The following is a 13891-nucleotide window of genomic DNA, read 5'->3' as shown; positions in this document are numbered from 1 at the left end:
ATCCAGGGCAGTCATATTCCGCAATCACTTGGGTTAGCATAGAAATTTAGATCACTAACCAAAGAATTTGGTCTGCTCGATACCTGGCGTCGCTCACAAAAGGACAGAGGGATTATTCTTTTTACTCGCCCCCACACGATTCGTACTTTGTAACCCCAAATATTCTGGAAGTATTGGTTCATCAGATATAGGGCCTATTATGTGGTCGGACCACGCACCAGTTGCAATTTTGTTTGACCCCCCCCCCATTTGCCAGGATGCATTCATTTAATTGGAGGATGAATTACTCATTACTGAATTACCAGGAGATTAATTCACAAATTGGAGACTCGCTTAAAAAATATTTTCAGACCAATAATAGACCTGTAGAATCAACAGCAATATTATGGGAGGCACATAAGACCACAATTCGAGGACAGCTTATTTCAATAGCGACGTTAACGTTGGAAACAAAAAAAAACCAGTCTAGGAAAGTTTAAAAAATCCTGAGTCAGGCAAGGGAGGAATTTAAGATGGTACAACTGGAGGATGTATAGAAGGCCCTTAAGTGGAGTAAGCAGATTTACTACGACAAGGGAGATAAGGGAGACCGTATATTGGCAAATAAATTTAAGTGGGATTAGGTCAAGGGCATCGTTTCCCGCCATTAAGATAAAAAGGAGAAGTGACGTACAATCCTTCAAAGATTGCTGAGGAATTTGCCAAGTTTTATACGGAACTCTACGACCTAGATAAGTCAACCCCAAATACTAAAATCCCTGGCTTGGCACAGATTAAAGATTGTAACCTCCCTAAATTGGCAGGAAGACCATAACATTTTAAACGCAGAATAAAATAACTCGAGCTTGAAAGGACGGTCGGCTCATTGAAACCGTCAAAGGCACCTGGCCCAAATTGTTTTTCAAATTTGTACTATAACATTTTTATAGGAATCCTAGGGCCTTGACTGTTGGACTTATTTAATGGTTTCCTTAGCAGAAGAAAAATACCCCCACAGATGACGAAGGTCAATATAGTGGTGATTCTTAAGAGGGAAAGGACCCCTTATGTTGTGGCAGTTATTGGCCAATTTCACTGCTTCATATTGATTTGAAAATCTATAGTAAAATCCTGGCAAATACAGCTCAACCCGTTATAGCGCGATCCGCTACAACGCGAATCCGCCTATAACGCGGTCCGAGTGTGGCTCCCGATTTGAAAACCTCCATTTTGTGTTGGGTGTAGAATGTGCCGATTATAAAATGTTGTATGACATAATGTGACTGTTGATGCTTGTAAGAAGTCTGATATAAAACCCCTGCCAAATTTTTTTTTCAGTTTCTGTGTTTTTCCCCCCAAATATTGTTAAAAGGGAACTGAAATAATAATACATATGCAGAGAGAGGTGGGAGACCTGGGCCTGGTGCCTGCAGGAGGCCCTGCTGGCCAGAGCTGGAAGTTGGGTCTGGCCCAATTTCAGCATCTGGCGGCCGGGCCTTCGATTGCCACCGGTCCCCAGGTCTCCTCGGCTGTTGTGGGCCTCTCCGGTGCACACCGAAAACCGGGCACGTGGCCGGCCTCTCTGGTGAAACTGGGCCCGCCCGGAAGTCGTTCAGCTTCCGCACGTAGACTGGCACAGTAACAGAGGTCTGAATGAGACAACCCTTCAAAAGATAAAGGTAGGGGTGTGGGGGGTTATTGTAGTCTGAGGGGGGGTTTTATTGTTTAAAAAATATAAATAAATAATTGGGGGGGGGGGGGTTGGGAGGTGTGGAACTGTAGTATGTGTGTGTGTTTGCAGTGCACGTGTCCGGGTGGATTGAGGGAGCGGGATTAAGCGAGATTAGGAATAGAATGTGGTATATTTGCCAGATGGAAAAACGAACAAGTTTGGTTAATGACACTGGCGCCAAATTTATAAAAGTCTGGACGCCGTGGTTGGCCCAGACAGACATCCCAGGAGTAGAGAGAACCACAATCTGGCAATGATAGAGATAAATGCGTTCTCGTTTTAAATATGGGTAAGAATATAGGTAAGAATGAGCTATAGGTCACCTTTTAATAAGACTAACCAGGCCTTCGAGGGCGAAATAAGAAATAGAAAAATAATAAGGACGTTAGTCATCCGCACAAGAGTTGGAGTTCCCATAGGAGTAATAGTAAAATAACAGAAGCAGAGATCTCACACTTGTTATCCCTATCGCCCCCCCCCCCCCTTTTTATTTTTTTTAATTTTGTTGTGTCTTGTGTTTGTTTGTTTACAGACAACATGTTACAATTTTGATACGAATATTTTTATTCCACGTTTGAGATTTCTGAATATGCAATATTTTATTTGATATGAAAAAATTAAATAAAAATTAGAAGTTGGGAAGAAACAAAAAAAGCGAGGGGGAGGGGGAGAGAAAAGGGGAGGGGGAGAGAAAAGGGGAGGGGGAGAGAAAAGGGGAGGGGGAGAGAAAAGGGGAGGGGGAGAGAAAAGGGGAGGGGGAGAGAGAAGGGGAGGGGGAGAGAGAAGGGGAGGGGGAGAGAGAAGGGGAGGGGGAGAGAGAAGGGGAGGGGGAGAGAGAAGGGGAGGGGGAGAGAGAAGGGGAGGGGGAGAGAGAAGGGAAGGGGGAGAGAGAAGGGAAGGGGGAGAGAGAAGGGGAGGGGGAGAGAGAAGGGGAGGGGGAGAGAGAAGGGGAGGGGGAGAGAGAAGGGGAGAGAGAAGGGGAGGGGGAGAGAGAAGGGGAGGGGGAGAGAGAAGGGGAGGGGGAGAGAGAAGGGGAGGGGGAGAGAGAAGGGGAGGGGGAGAGAGAAGGGGAGAGGGAAGGGGAGTGGGAGAGAATATATGAGGATAGGGAGATACATAGAGTGGTAAGAGCAGTGAGGTGTAAGAGGGAGGGGGGGGCATGCAAGGCTAACACACTGGGGGACCTCAATGGAATTTCTAGTTCTAGGCCCCACAGAAGCATATACGTACAGGAATCCACCGGTATAAAGGAATTTCGCTATAACAATTTAGAAATTCGCTATACAGAATGTTAAATTAACTTTGACTGAATTTGGAAACTTAGTGGATAAAAGGGAATTGAGGGGTGATCTAACGAAGTGGCTGCTGCCCTGAAACTTTTCTTGTTCCTTTTTGTCCGCCGATCTTCATTAAATAGTCCAACGTTGGCTGCAAAAATATAGGCTAACGTATGCACACATTTTGACTTGTGTGTCACTCTGGGATCTTGTGTTAATGCAAAGTTAAATTGACTTACTTTGCCGTAAGCAGTCTTAAATGCCGCCTTAATCTTCTGTCTCTGATCACCGGAACGATTAGCAACAACATCAATGATCGCTTGCTCATCCGTTCCTTAAAATAAAAAAAAATAAAAAAAGCCATTATTTTAGAAAGAGAAAAAAATAACACATACTTTTTTTTTTTTTAATAACGCATCAAGCATCTCATACGTAAATGTGAGCACAAAAGGGTTTTAAAAATGTCTATTAGAAAAACTATAAGAGGACATTAATGTTAAAGCTAGTAGGCTTTTTTTACTTTAACCGGCAATCCATGGCAGACACTTTTTTTTCCCCTCCTGAAAATTACACTTTATTTTTTATTCTTACCAAATCCTTTCATTGCTTTTCTTAGCTTTTCAGCATCACCCAAGGCGTCAAAATTTGATGCTGCTCTAATGGTGCCCTGAGTCGCTGTCATTGCTGATGCAAAAGGCTGCAAAACAATTTAAATTGATATAAATATACAATTAAACAAAGTCAGATCTGAAAATCACAACAAAAGTCAAAACTAAGAGAATACTAGTCTGGTATAATGCAGGGGGGCGCAAACTTTTTTCCCTGCGCCCCCCTGACGGCTGTCCCCTCACTCCCGCGCCCCCCCAACCCCAACTTACCCGCGCTCCGGCGTAATGACGTCACGTTGCCATAGCAACGTGACGTCACATGACCTCGCAGCGTCATTTTGACGCCGCGTTGCCATGGCGCCGCAGGGAGGAAGCCGCCGGAGCCACGGTAAGTTAGGTTTACAGAGGCCCTGCAGCTCCCCCGGCACTTAATTTAAGTGCCTTCGGGAAGCGCGCGGGGCCTCTGTAAACCCCGCGCCCCCCGTCGGCATTGTCGCGCCCCCCCTGGGGGTCGCGCCCCACAGTTTGCGCATCGCTGGTATAATGTATGGGGTGTTGCTGGCCTTTTATGATGCATGCATATGCCAATATGTTTAATTAGCCTTGGAAAAAAAAAGTCCACACTCATGCAATCACCTTGATCCAATAGGCTTTTTTACATTGGGGGAAAAAGGAAATTAAAATAAAATTAGGGACACAATTGAGGAGAGCCGAGGTAGAGTTAAGGGTTGTTAAAATCCAATTTAAACAACAGATTAGCGTTTACAAAAGTGTTAGAATATCGAAACAATGTTAACCACACATCTTTGTATATTTCTCCGTTTTAGGATCCATCTCTTCATAGCTACCCGTGTATGCAGGTGGTTTTTTTTTTTTTTTTTTTTATACGTTTGAGGGTGGCAAAAAACTGGTCAGTTTCGTCTATCGGAAATGCTGCCATCTAATGATTAAACGTTAAATGTAAGCTCTCAGAAACTTGAAGATTGAACATTTGTTTTGGATACTTGTTACAAAAGGGTACAATATTGCAAAAAACATGCTGCCGTATATGCGATTTTATTAGGGTAATTGCTTGCAGCGGTTTTCATACAGTAAATTAATTAGTTGCACCACATATCATACAGTACCTGAAATTCCACACTAACCTACAATAGATAATGAATATACAAATGTAAATGCTCAATATTGATGAAAGATTAACAATTGCATTGAAATGGCTCAACAAAATCACACAGATCTGTTAAAACAGATACAAATCTAGAGTTTTAACAACCAGACTTAAAAACTATGTTCTAAATCAATATCTCAGAATTAAAAAAAGGAAAATATCAAATAAATGTATGTATTCTAAACATCAACACTATACAGTTGCCAATTGTTTGATTTTAAATTAACCCCATTCCTTCCAATTCAAGGCAGGCCCCCTCTGGCAACATGAGTATTATTGTGTAGCAAAGTATCAAATAAGTAAAATATCACCAACAGCCTTAAAATCTTTTAGAATGTGAACGGTTTCAGGCAATTCATTTTTTTTAACATAATTTTAATACGATGAAACATACCGCAGGTGATTGTCCTGGAGCAGGCCCACTTGGATATCCACCTTTTCATAAAATAGATAAAGCAACGATAAATGAGGATTAAAATAAAATGCTTCTTAATGTTGCCAGTTATCAAACACTTGTGTAAAATTAATATAGAACGCTGGTTCCCAACCTTTTTTACATTGAGCACCCCTCCCTGCTAGAAAAGATTTGTTCAGCAAATCCTTGATTAATAAATCTTATTGCCTTCTCAAACAATTGTTAACAAAACTGTTAGACTGATCCCATGGAGCACAAGCTTAAGGGCCCAAACTGCACCTCTGTGTGCAGAGCATGGGTGGTCTTCCAAAGTCACATAAATGCATAACATTGTGGCTAGCAACTTTGGAAACTCCTTCTGCAAGTGACAGCTATTACACCTATGCTAAGGTGCAGTTTGGGGCCTTAATAAGTATGCAATCCCCACACAGGCTCAGGGACAATACCACTGTGATACGCCACTAGATTTTTTTTTGGACACCTCGCAAACCTTTTGTTGGAAATCCCCGATATGGAGCACTAACACCTTAGACTGCCTCTTTTCTCACATCTGGTCAATAGGCTCACTGCAACTAAAATACAGGAAACTGCATAACGGAGATCAATTTATTTATTTATGCCTCACTATTGTGTAACATGCAATGAATGGAACACAAAAATGATGTTGCATATCTAATGACTTGCTTAACAATATAGCCCCAAAGAAAAATCACAGGAACCGTGAATAAGTTCTTTCAAAACTAAAGCCGTCTCACATTTTAATCTGGTCTGTAACAGTTGCGTACGCCTATAACATCTTACTGTGCACGGAATGTCTTGTATATAATGTATAACCTTGCTCACTTAATGTAACCATGTATTTGTCATAACTGTGCCCAGGAAATACTTGACAAGAGGTAACAATGTATTATTTCCTGGTAAAACATTTTATAAATAAAATGTACACTTCTGGATAGAGGGGGGAGGGGGGGGGGGAATAAATCTATATATATATATCTATATCTATATATATCTATATATATATATATATATATCTATATCTATATCTATATCTATATCTATATCTATATCTATATATATATATATATTTTTTTTTTTTTTTTAAATATCTAGACCCCCTGCTTCACACCTGTAATTAAATAATTCAAACGCAATGCAGCCTACTCTGCAGCTATATGCTGCCCTAACTCTGCATACTAACATTTTCAATAGGCATTACGTAAAAACATGCAGCAGCGGCATACGGATTCTCCATTCACAAATTTTATGCTGTGCAAACATTTACGGAAACTGTGCAATTATCACGGGACGTTTAACCTTTTGAGTGCACTGGGACAACAACACCACTACATTATGGGGTCTGGCACCCAGGGGGCCCCAGGAGTGCAATCTGCACTAAAGAGGGGTCGTTACTAAGGAGGAATGGAAGGGGAATGACTGTCCCTTCCACTTAGTCATCAGTTACTGAGTGAGAGAAATGGTCACGAGTGCCGGAGTGGACTTAACACTCATGCCGTGGCCCCCCCAGGCACTCAAAGGGTTAAAACAAAGAAAGTGTGTGACGGCCCTGCAGTAAGCGTGTTACTAGAAGACCAAATACACATTGAATGTGCACTGGGGCGTTTCCTGTTGTATATTTGAGGTCACTATCCCTGTAGCACTCCTGTTCACACTATTACCCGTTTGGGTGCCCTATAGACTTGACTACTAGTTCATGTGGTCTGGCACTCAAGGGGCCCAATGAGGTAAACACATCTTAATCTTCCTGCTCGTTTTTCTAGGGGAGATCGTATTCTGCACAAGTGCATCTTCAATATGAATTAACTGTAATTTAGAGCAACATATTGTTGCTTAACAAAAAGGTGTAAAACCCATGCAGCGGGGGGGGAAAAACAACCCATTGTAAAGAATGTTACCGTTTAACAGGCTCTCTTAAATAAATGTAATTGTGCTAAAAGCAAATATTTGCCTTTTGTTTCTCTGGAAATTAATTACAGATTACATTACCTGGGGGCCTCTGAATGATTGAGTGTTTCTCAATCCAGTATTTGGTTTACCCTTATTCCACCCATAGAGTTGATAAGAGGAGAGGCAGGGGCAGTGTCTGTACAAAGCCCTGTTGAAGCAGTGATATCAGGCAAAAGGGAGCAGCCATAACAAATCAGCAGGAAGCAGGATGATGATGAATCGCACAGCCACGAAAATCCAATTCCCAAAGGGACCGGAAGGTATAAGACAAAAGTACACACTCCAATGATATAATAGGTCTGATTTAATGCAGGTGGGTACAGCAACAGAACACGAACGCACCTACGCGTTTCGTGCACAAGGCACTTTATCAGTGTGCCTTGTGCACGAAACGCGTAGGTGCGTTTGTGTTGTTCTGTTGCTGTACCCACCTGCATTAAACCAGACCTATTATATCATTGGAGTGTGTACTTTTGTCTTATACCTTCCGGTCCCTTTGGGAATTGGATTTTCGTGGCTGTGCGATTCATCATCATCATCCTGCTTCCTGCTGTTTACCTACCTGGATGGGCTGCACGCCCTGGAAGTCTGGAGGTCCTGCTTAGCACCAAGGTAAAGGGCCGCAGTGCCCTAACATATATATATATATGTATACCTGTGCTTTTGCCATTTAAATATTGGTTATTTGGTTGGGTTTATATAGTGTTTAAGCTGTGGAGGTCAAGTGGACCCCACTAGACACTTAGCCCTTGCCATATATATGCCTTATTATTTATGGACTCCCCATTGTCATCCTGATCATTAATACATGCCGTGGAGGAATTCTCTCTAATTTTGGAAGCATCACACCTGTTCTACTTTGTGCCATAGCAAATCAACCTCCTCCCAAGTCTCAGCTCACTGCGTTTCAAAACGTATTTATTTTTTTATTAAAAACTATTACATTTACAAAATACTTATAGGAGTCAGATTTTGGTAAGAAGGCAAATCAATCACTTCAGTAACCCCTGAAATGTCACAGCAATTAGTACACTTTGGTCTAAAGAGGGATTACCCCATTAAATAGTATGGCAAGCTTACAAGTATGTACAAACCTGGTACTTGGCCTGGTACTTGACCAGGCCCTCCCGATCCATAGGTTTGAGATTGAGGTTGTGCGAAACCTCCATAACCTGAACCCCCACCGGGTGCTCCATAGCCACCTGGAGCGCCATAACCGCCAGCCCCTGGAGCTCCATACCCGCCTGCAGCCGGAGCTGCATACCCGCCTGCGGGGGCACCAAAGCCAGCTCCTCCGTATCCAGGCATTGCAGGTGGTGCTCCATATCCTGGTGCACCCTGAGGAGCCCCAAAGCCTGCTCCTCCACCAGGTGCCCCATAACCTGGTGCTGGAGAAAAGGTAAAAATAAAAATCAACATCAACATGATTAGAACATTTTTTGTAAAGAATCTCAAGTATTTAAATGCTATTTAACATAAGACTTTAAACACAATTTGTCAGTGTAATCAAATTCTTTAGATTTAAAAATCGCCCTTAGAGTTCTTATTTGTTCCTTGTATATAAAAAAAAATAAAGCTTCTATTTTCTCTAATCTGGAAGTGACTGAATTTTTAGTAACAAAAAAAGGTTAAGTCTGCATCAACAATTTATTAGTATTTAGACACCGTTTACAAAAAAAGCCTCATTGCAAAAAAAGATTAAGTGAAATGTAAATAATGTTTTACTGAATATGGAGGTATCCAAATAAAAATTACATGGAAAAATACCTATATTTATCAGATTTGTGTAAAATTCCTATAAATTGCTTATATTTAACCTATTGAATATGGCACTACCTTTAGTACACATGGGTCTTAGAAGGAATAACCCTCTAAAGAAAAAAAAATGTTATATATTGATCAGTTAAAGGGGTAGTCTGTCCCACATACGTCAAGAACATTTTTGTTTAATCAACTACCCAATGCAACATGCTTCCTTGCACTGACCACACAATTTTTTTTTTAGTTATTTATCTTATTTGCTTCGTGTAAAAAAATAAGTTTCTATTTTCTGTATTTTTAATGTGACCTGGTAATTATTCTCCTCATTTATCTGAAGGAGTGGGTCAGTGAGGAAAGGCACCGGCTATGTAAACAATGACACTCCGTTTGAAGCAGGGGAACCGGCTCCCTGTCACCTTGGGCAAGTCACATTATCGCCTTGTGCCTCAGGCACCAAAAACAGGTTGTAACCTCATCTGGGCAGGGATGTGCCTGTAAAATTCCTGTGCAGAGTACTGCGCACTATAATGTAACAGTGAAGCACTTTCAGCCCCATTGGGAAGAGAAGCACTATATGAAAAAGTCATTATGAAACAAAAATTATCATCATCTCTGTGCCAAAAAGGGAATGCAATTGGATTAAACAAGATGAGGACATATGCCTACTAAAAACCGTTCACAAAACAGTCTTCTGAAAGGATAGTAAAAAACAATCCACATTATTTGGTTACTATGGCATAAAACATCTATATTTAAACCATTAAAACATACCAGTCTGAGGTGTCCTTTGTTCCCAAGGCTGTGTTTATAGTGCCCAGCGACGCCAAAACAAATACATTGGATCCATTGCATGCGCTTATAGTAAGCGCGACCGCAACGGAGCTGCAAAAAATTTTTGAAGTCAGAAGAATTTGATTTTGGGAGAGACAGTGGCTACATGTGACTGTCTCTACACCAATCAATCAGAGCGCCTACTGCACTCTGCCCACCCCCTTCGTGACGTCACTGGCGACATCGGGCGCGCCGCTGGCACTATAAACGTGGCCTAAGAGACTGTTTAAAGGGGCAGTCCTGCTTAGTACGAAAGTGAACTAAGGACAGTGGCACATTTAACAGATAAAATGTAGCCAATTGAGAAATCAGACCAGCATTTGCAATTAATTGTTTAAACTTTCAATATCTTCATGGTAAACAAATTATTTGCAGAGTTTCTGCCATTTTTATCTGTTTTTAGGTGATGAAACCATCAGTCCTCCAAAATCTATTCTATGCTTGCAAAGTAATTATGAAGCCATCAACAATCAAGCACAAATGTAAAATTTTTGTTATCCTTGAATCCATCGTTACCGGAGAATGCGGTCAATTAGAAAAACCGTTACTTTAATGGTAATGTAATTTCTAAGGAAGCCAATTAGTGATTACCCGATTTGTTTCCCTCCTACATTGGACTGTCTAAGGCCTTGGTCCCACTGCAGCCGGCGGCGCACGCAGCCCCGGGCCACCAGCTGCTTGCCTCCGTTCTGGAGGTCCCCACTGGCTCCTTCCGGCGTGGCTGACTGCGTGCTGTGACGCGTCAGCCAGCCAGAGCTACAAGGAGCTTGTAGTTTCGGAGAGTGTCGCATCATGTGACACGCAAGGGAGCCAATCCGTGTTCCCTCTCTGCTCCGATCCCCCGCCCCCCATTCCGATTTCCCCACTCTGCTCCCCGTTCCGATTCACCCCCCCCCCCCCCCCCCCCGTGTGTGTATTTGCCGGTGTGTGAGTGCACGCGCGTGTGTGTGCGTGCGTGCGTGTGCAGGGGAGCAGGGAGGGAAGCTGTGTGTGTCTTGGGTTTTTTGTGGTTAACTTTTGGCCGGCTCGGGAGGAGGGAGGTGCGCCCAGCTAGAGGCAGAAAATTTGTATCTCCCGCTCCCTGAATCTGAGTTCCGCTGCAGCCATCCCCAGGGGGGGGGGTAGCGGTCAATTGCCTGTCAGCGTGCCGCCTGTCTGCAGTGCGGGCGCGCTGACTGAGGGAGCGGGGCCTTAGCTAGCAATGTAATGCTTTCCAATCATGTGCATGCTATCTGTTAAAGATAGCAGATCAGAAGTCAATCAAAACGGACACTTCTGCTTTGTTAACCAAATAACTGGTCAACTTGGTTTAACTAGTCTTCGAATTACAGACAAAGCATTGTATTATCCAGAAAAACCAAACATGCAATACAATTCAGTACTCTACATTAATAATCTGGGCAATTAAAAGTATGATTTACCAACAGTATAGGGTGTACAACATTACCATTTATTGTAAAAAAAAGTTAATGTCAAAAAGGTTTCCGTCAACATTTTTAAGGTTTAATAACACCCGTTACATTCGATGTAAAGTTTTGTAGAAATATTTTAACTGCGATCTACTTTGGACTATATAATTAACACGTGCTACAAGCTCAGAATTTGTGCCAATCTACTTTTGTCGTTGCTTCAGAATTCTGAAGTGGCGAATCCAAAAAGAAAAAATAAATAAAAATATGATATTGCCTTGAAACGTTTTACAATGAATACGTTTATTTGGATCAAGACATGAAAGCTTAATGTCCATACTATTTTAACTATAGTACAATTCCAAAGTGCGGGGAAAGTTTCAGGCGAGGAGGATCCTGCTTGTGCAGCCAACACAACATAGACAAACAATTTCGTCAATGTGCAGGTCTCCTCTAAGTGATACAAAGTAGAGACCTACTCACAAGTTCATAATGAAGTTCTCCATTTAATGTGACCGCCAAGAACAGTGGAAAGACAACGTTTCAGGTTCCATATGATCGACCTTTCACCAGGTCCCAGAAACATTGTCTTTCCGCTGTTTTTGTCTGCCACATTAAATGGAAATTACATTATGAACTTGTGAGCAGATCTCCGATTTGTATCTCTGTCTTAGAGGAGACCTGCACTTTGATTGTTAGTCTTTTTTTACTCCCATTTCTTTGTAGGGAGAAGTGTATTACAGAAATGTAAGATGTAGTTAATAAAAAAAAACATTTAGTGCACCCCAATACTCATGCAAACCATGAGCCATCTCTTCAGGACAAAAGACTGAAAGACTAATGAAGAAATAGCATATCATTGATCAGTTAATATGTATAACGATTTACAGTTTGTCCTGACAGAAAGGTTGCAATTCCCAATTGCCTGGTTCACATGTTTTGTGACTTCTTCCCGTCTTTGTTAAATGTTGCATTTGACTTTAAGGCAAATTATTTACCACATTGCACATATTTCAGTGCCCAAATTTCAGCACCCAATCCAGTGAATGGACCATAAGGGGTCTTATGGAAGAGGAACATTCCGTAAAAATATGGACCTAAACCCAAGGTGGCATTGCCATGTTTGAGGAACACCATAAGAGCTAATGATTGTGTGGCCGTTGTGCCACTCACCAAATGTCACAAGGTTTCTACCACACACGTTTTACATGCCCCATAATCATCTGCTAGAAGTGACGTAGTACCCAAACTTATTATAAAAACATTTTAAAAAATGGGGTGGAGCAGATTGGCATCAGTGGGTAAGTCACTTACCTCCAGGATAGGAGGGCATCCCTCCGGGTGGACATGCTCCAGGATAGCCACCAGGAGCAGGGTATCCCCCTGCTGCTGGATAACCACCACCAGCTGCTGGTGGATAAGCACCCCCTCCAACAGGTGGAAATCCTCCACCGGGGAAAGCCTGCTGACCACCTCCACCAGGGAAAGCCTGCTGGCCACCGGGTGGATATGAAGGATCCGTTCCCTACAAATCATAACATGTATGAAGGAGTGTGTGAACATTTGCCGTCGTAAACAATGCAGGTGGTATATTAAATATACAAAAAGGTTTACAACCAAACATTTAGATCAGAAAGTTAATATCCATCAAGAATATTTGAATATTTGGTAGTTAAAAAGCTGAAATGTCATGTATAATTTAGAGCAAATATTAAATTAGAAGACTAAGAAAAGTTCAGCCTCTAACATCCATGGAGTATGTTTGTACTGTCCAGTCATAGTTAAGCAGCAGACAAAGATTCGGTGTAGTGACATGCGAATGCAACTACGTTAGCAGGTGACTGCACAGCTTCCTGTCGCCTTTATGATGTGAATTCCCTAAAACTTGCCCCCCTCCGTATTAAACAGCTGTTATGTCCAAGCCTGACAAGGAATATGCAGAATCAGAAGACCCACTCAAACAACTGTTTAGTTTCTCTGTAGATACATCAGTTTGAGTTTGGCCACCAATTCTGCAATGTGAAGCTGAAAGCAATTGCAAAAAAAAATGAGTTTATGATGGCTTCAAATTTTTTATTTTTTTTATTTTTTTAAAGTGATTTTTTCTTGGTCAGCTTCTGTTTAAAGTTCAAAGGACTTCGTATAAGTGCCAAGCAAAATATTTCTTGCACAATGGAAACACGAAGCAAATCTGCAGATCTGGGAAACCAAATACAACAAAACAAGAATACATTTAAGGAAAAAAACAGCAATCTGTTTGATCCAGATTCAGTCTGGTAAAATGGCTGTGCAAATGTGTTAAATAGTTGGAGTTTGACTCCTGGTTATACAATATATATTGCAGATCTGGAGATTTTGCATCATTGAATATTACTGTAGAACATACAGTTGCCATAAATTAAAATACTTACCGGATACCCAGGGTAGCCTGGGAAGCCTGAATACGGGTACGCCATTCTACAGGAAAACAAACAAAAAAAAGGACTTGTCATTAGTTCTATGTTCAAACAAGTTCAAACACCAGAAAGGTCACAACCCCCTGCAGGCATAGAGTGGAGAATGTGCCGTTTGGTAAGAAGAACTACAGAATGATGCAATTGCCAATACCTTGGAGACTGTTGGTCAAGGTCTCACTTCTTCGTTATTATCTACATTTGCAATATATTGTAACTTTAAAGTGGTATGAGGACTGGGGCCTGGGGCACACATGCTTTGGATAACAAAATTAATCAGTTTAACCCTT

General features: G+C 41.7%; 1 protein-coding gene across 2 annotated transcripts in view; it reads right to left on the bottom strand.

Moving 5' to 3' along the window:
* ANXA7 (annexin A7) overlaps positions 1 to 13891 on the bottom strand; it is a 32333-nt gene that overhangs the window by 10817 nt on the left and 7625 nt on the right. Inside the window, exons 2-8 of one of the 2 annotated variants that reach the window (XM_075610990.1) lie at positions 13560 to 13605; positions 12463 to 12673; positions 8242 to 8535; positions 5159 to 5199; positions 4724 to 4741; positions 3580 to 3685; positions 3228 to 3322 (exon numbers count right to left, since the gene is read on the bottom strand). In XM_075610990.1, coding sequence (XP_075467105.1) covers positions 3228 to 3322; positions 3580 to 3685; positions 4724 to 4741; positions 5159 to 5199; positions 8242 to 8535; positions 12463 to 12673; positions 13560 to 13604 — 810 coding nt within the window. In that variant the 5' untranslated portion in view covers position 13605. The remainder of the gene's footprint in view (positions 1 to 3227; positions 3323 to 3579; positions 3686 to 4723; positions 4742 to 5158; positions 5200 to 8241; positions 8536 to 12462; positions 12674 to 13559; positions 13606 to 13891) is intronic. The other variant, XM_075610991.1, reaches the window with a different exon arrangement.

This window comes from Ascaphus truei, chromosome 8, assembly GCF_040206685.1.
Source record: "Ascaphus truei isolate aAscTru1 chromosome 8, aAscTru1.hap1, whole genome shotgun sequence".
In the NCBI taxonomy this organism is placed as follows: domain Eukaryota; kingdom Metazoa; phylum Chordata; class Amphibia; order Anura; family Ascaphidae; genus Ascaphus; species Ascaphus truei.
Note: the sequence above shows the minus strand (reverse complement) of the source record. Positions and strands in the feature narration are given on the sequence as shown.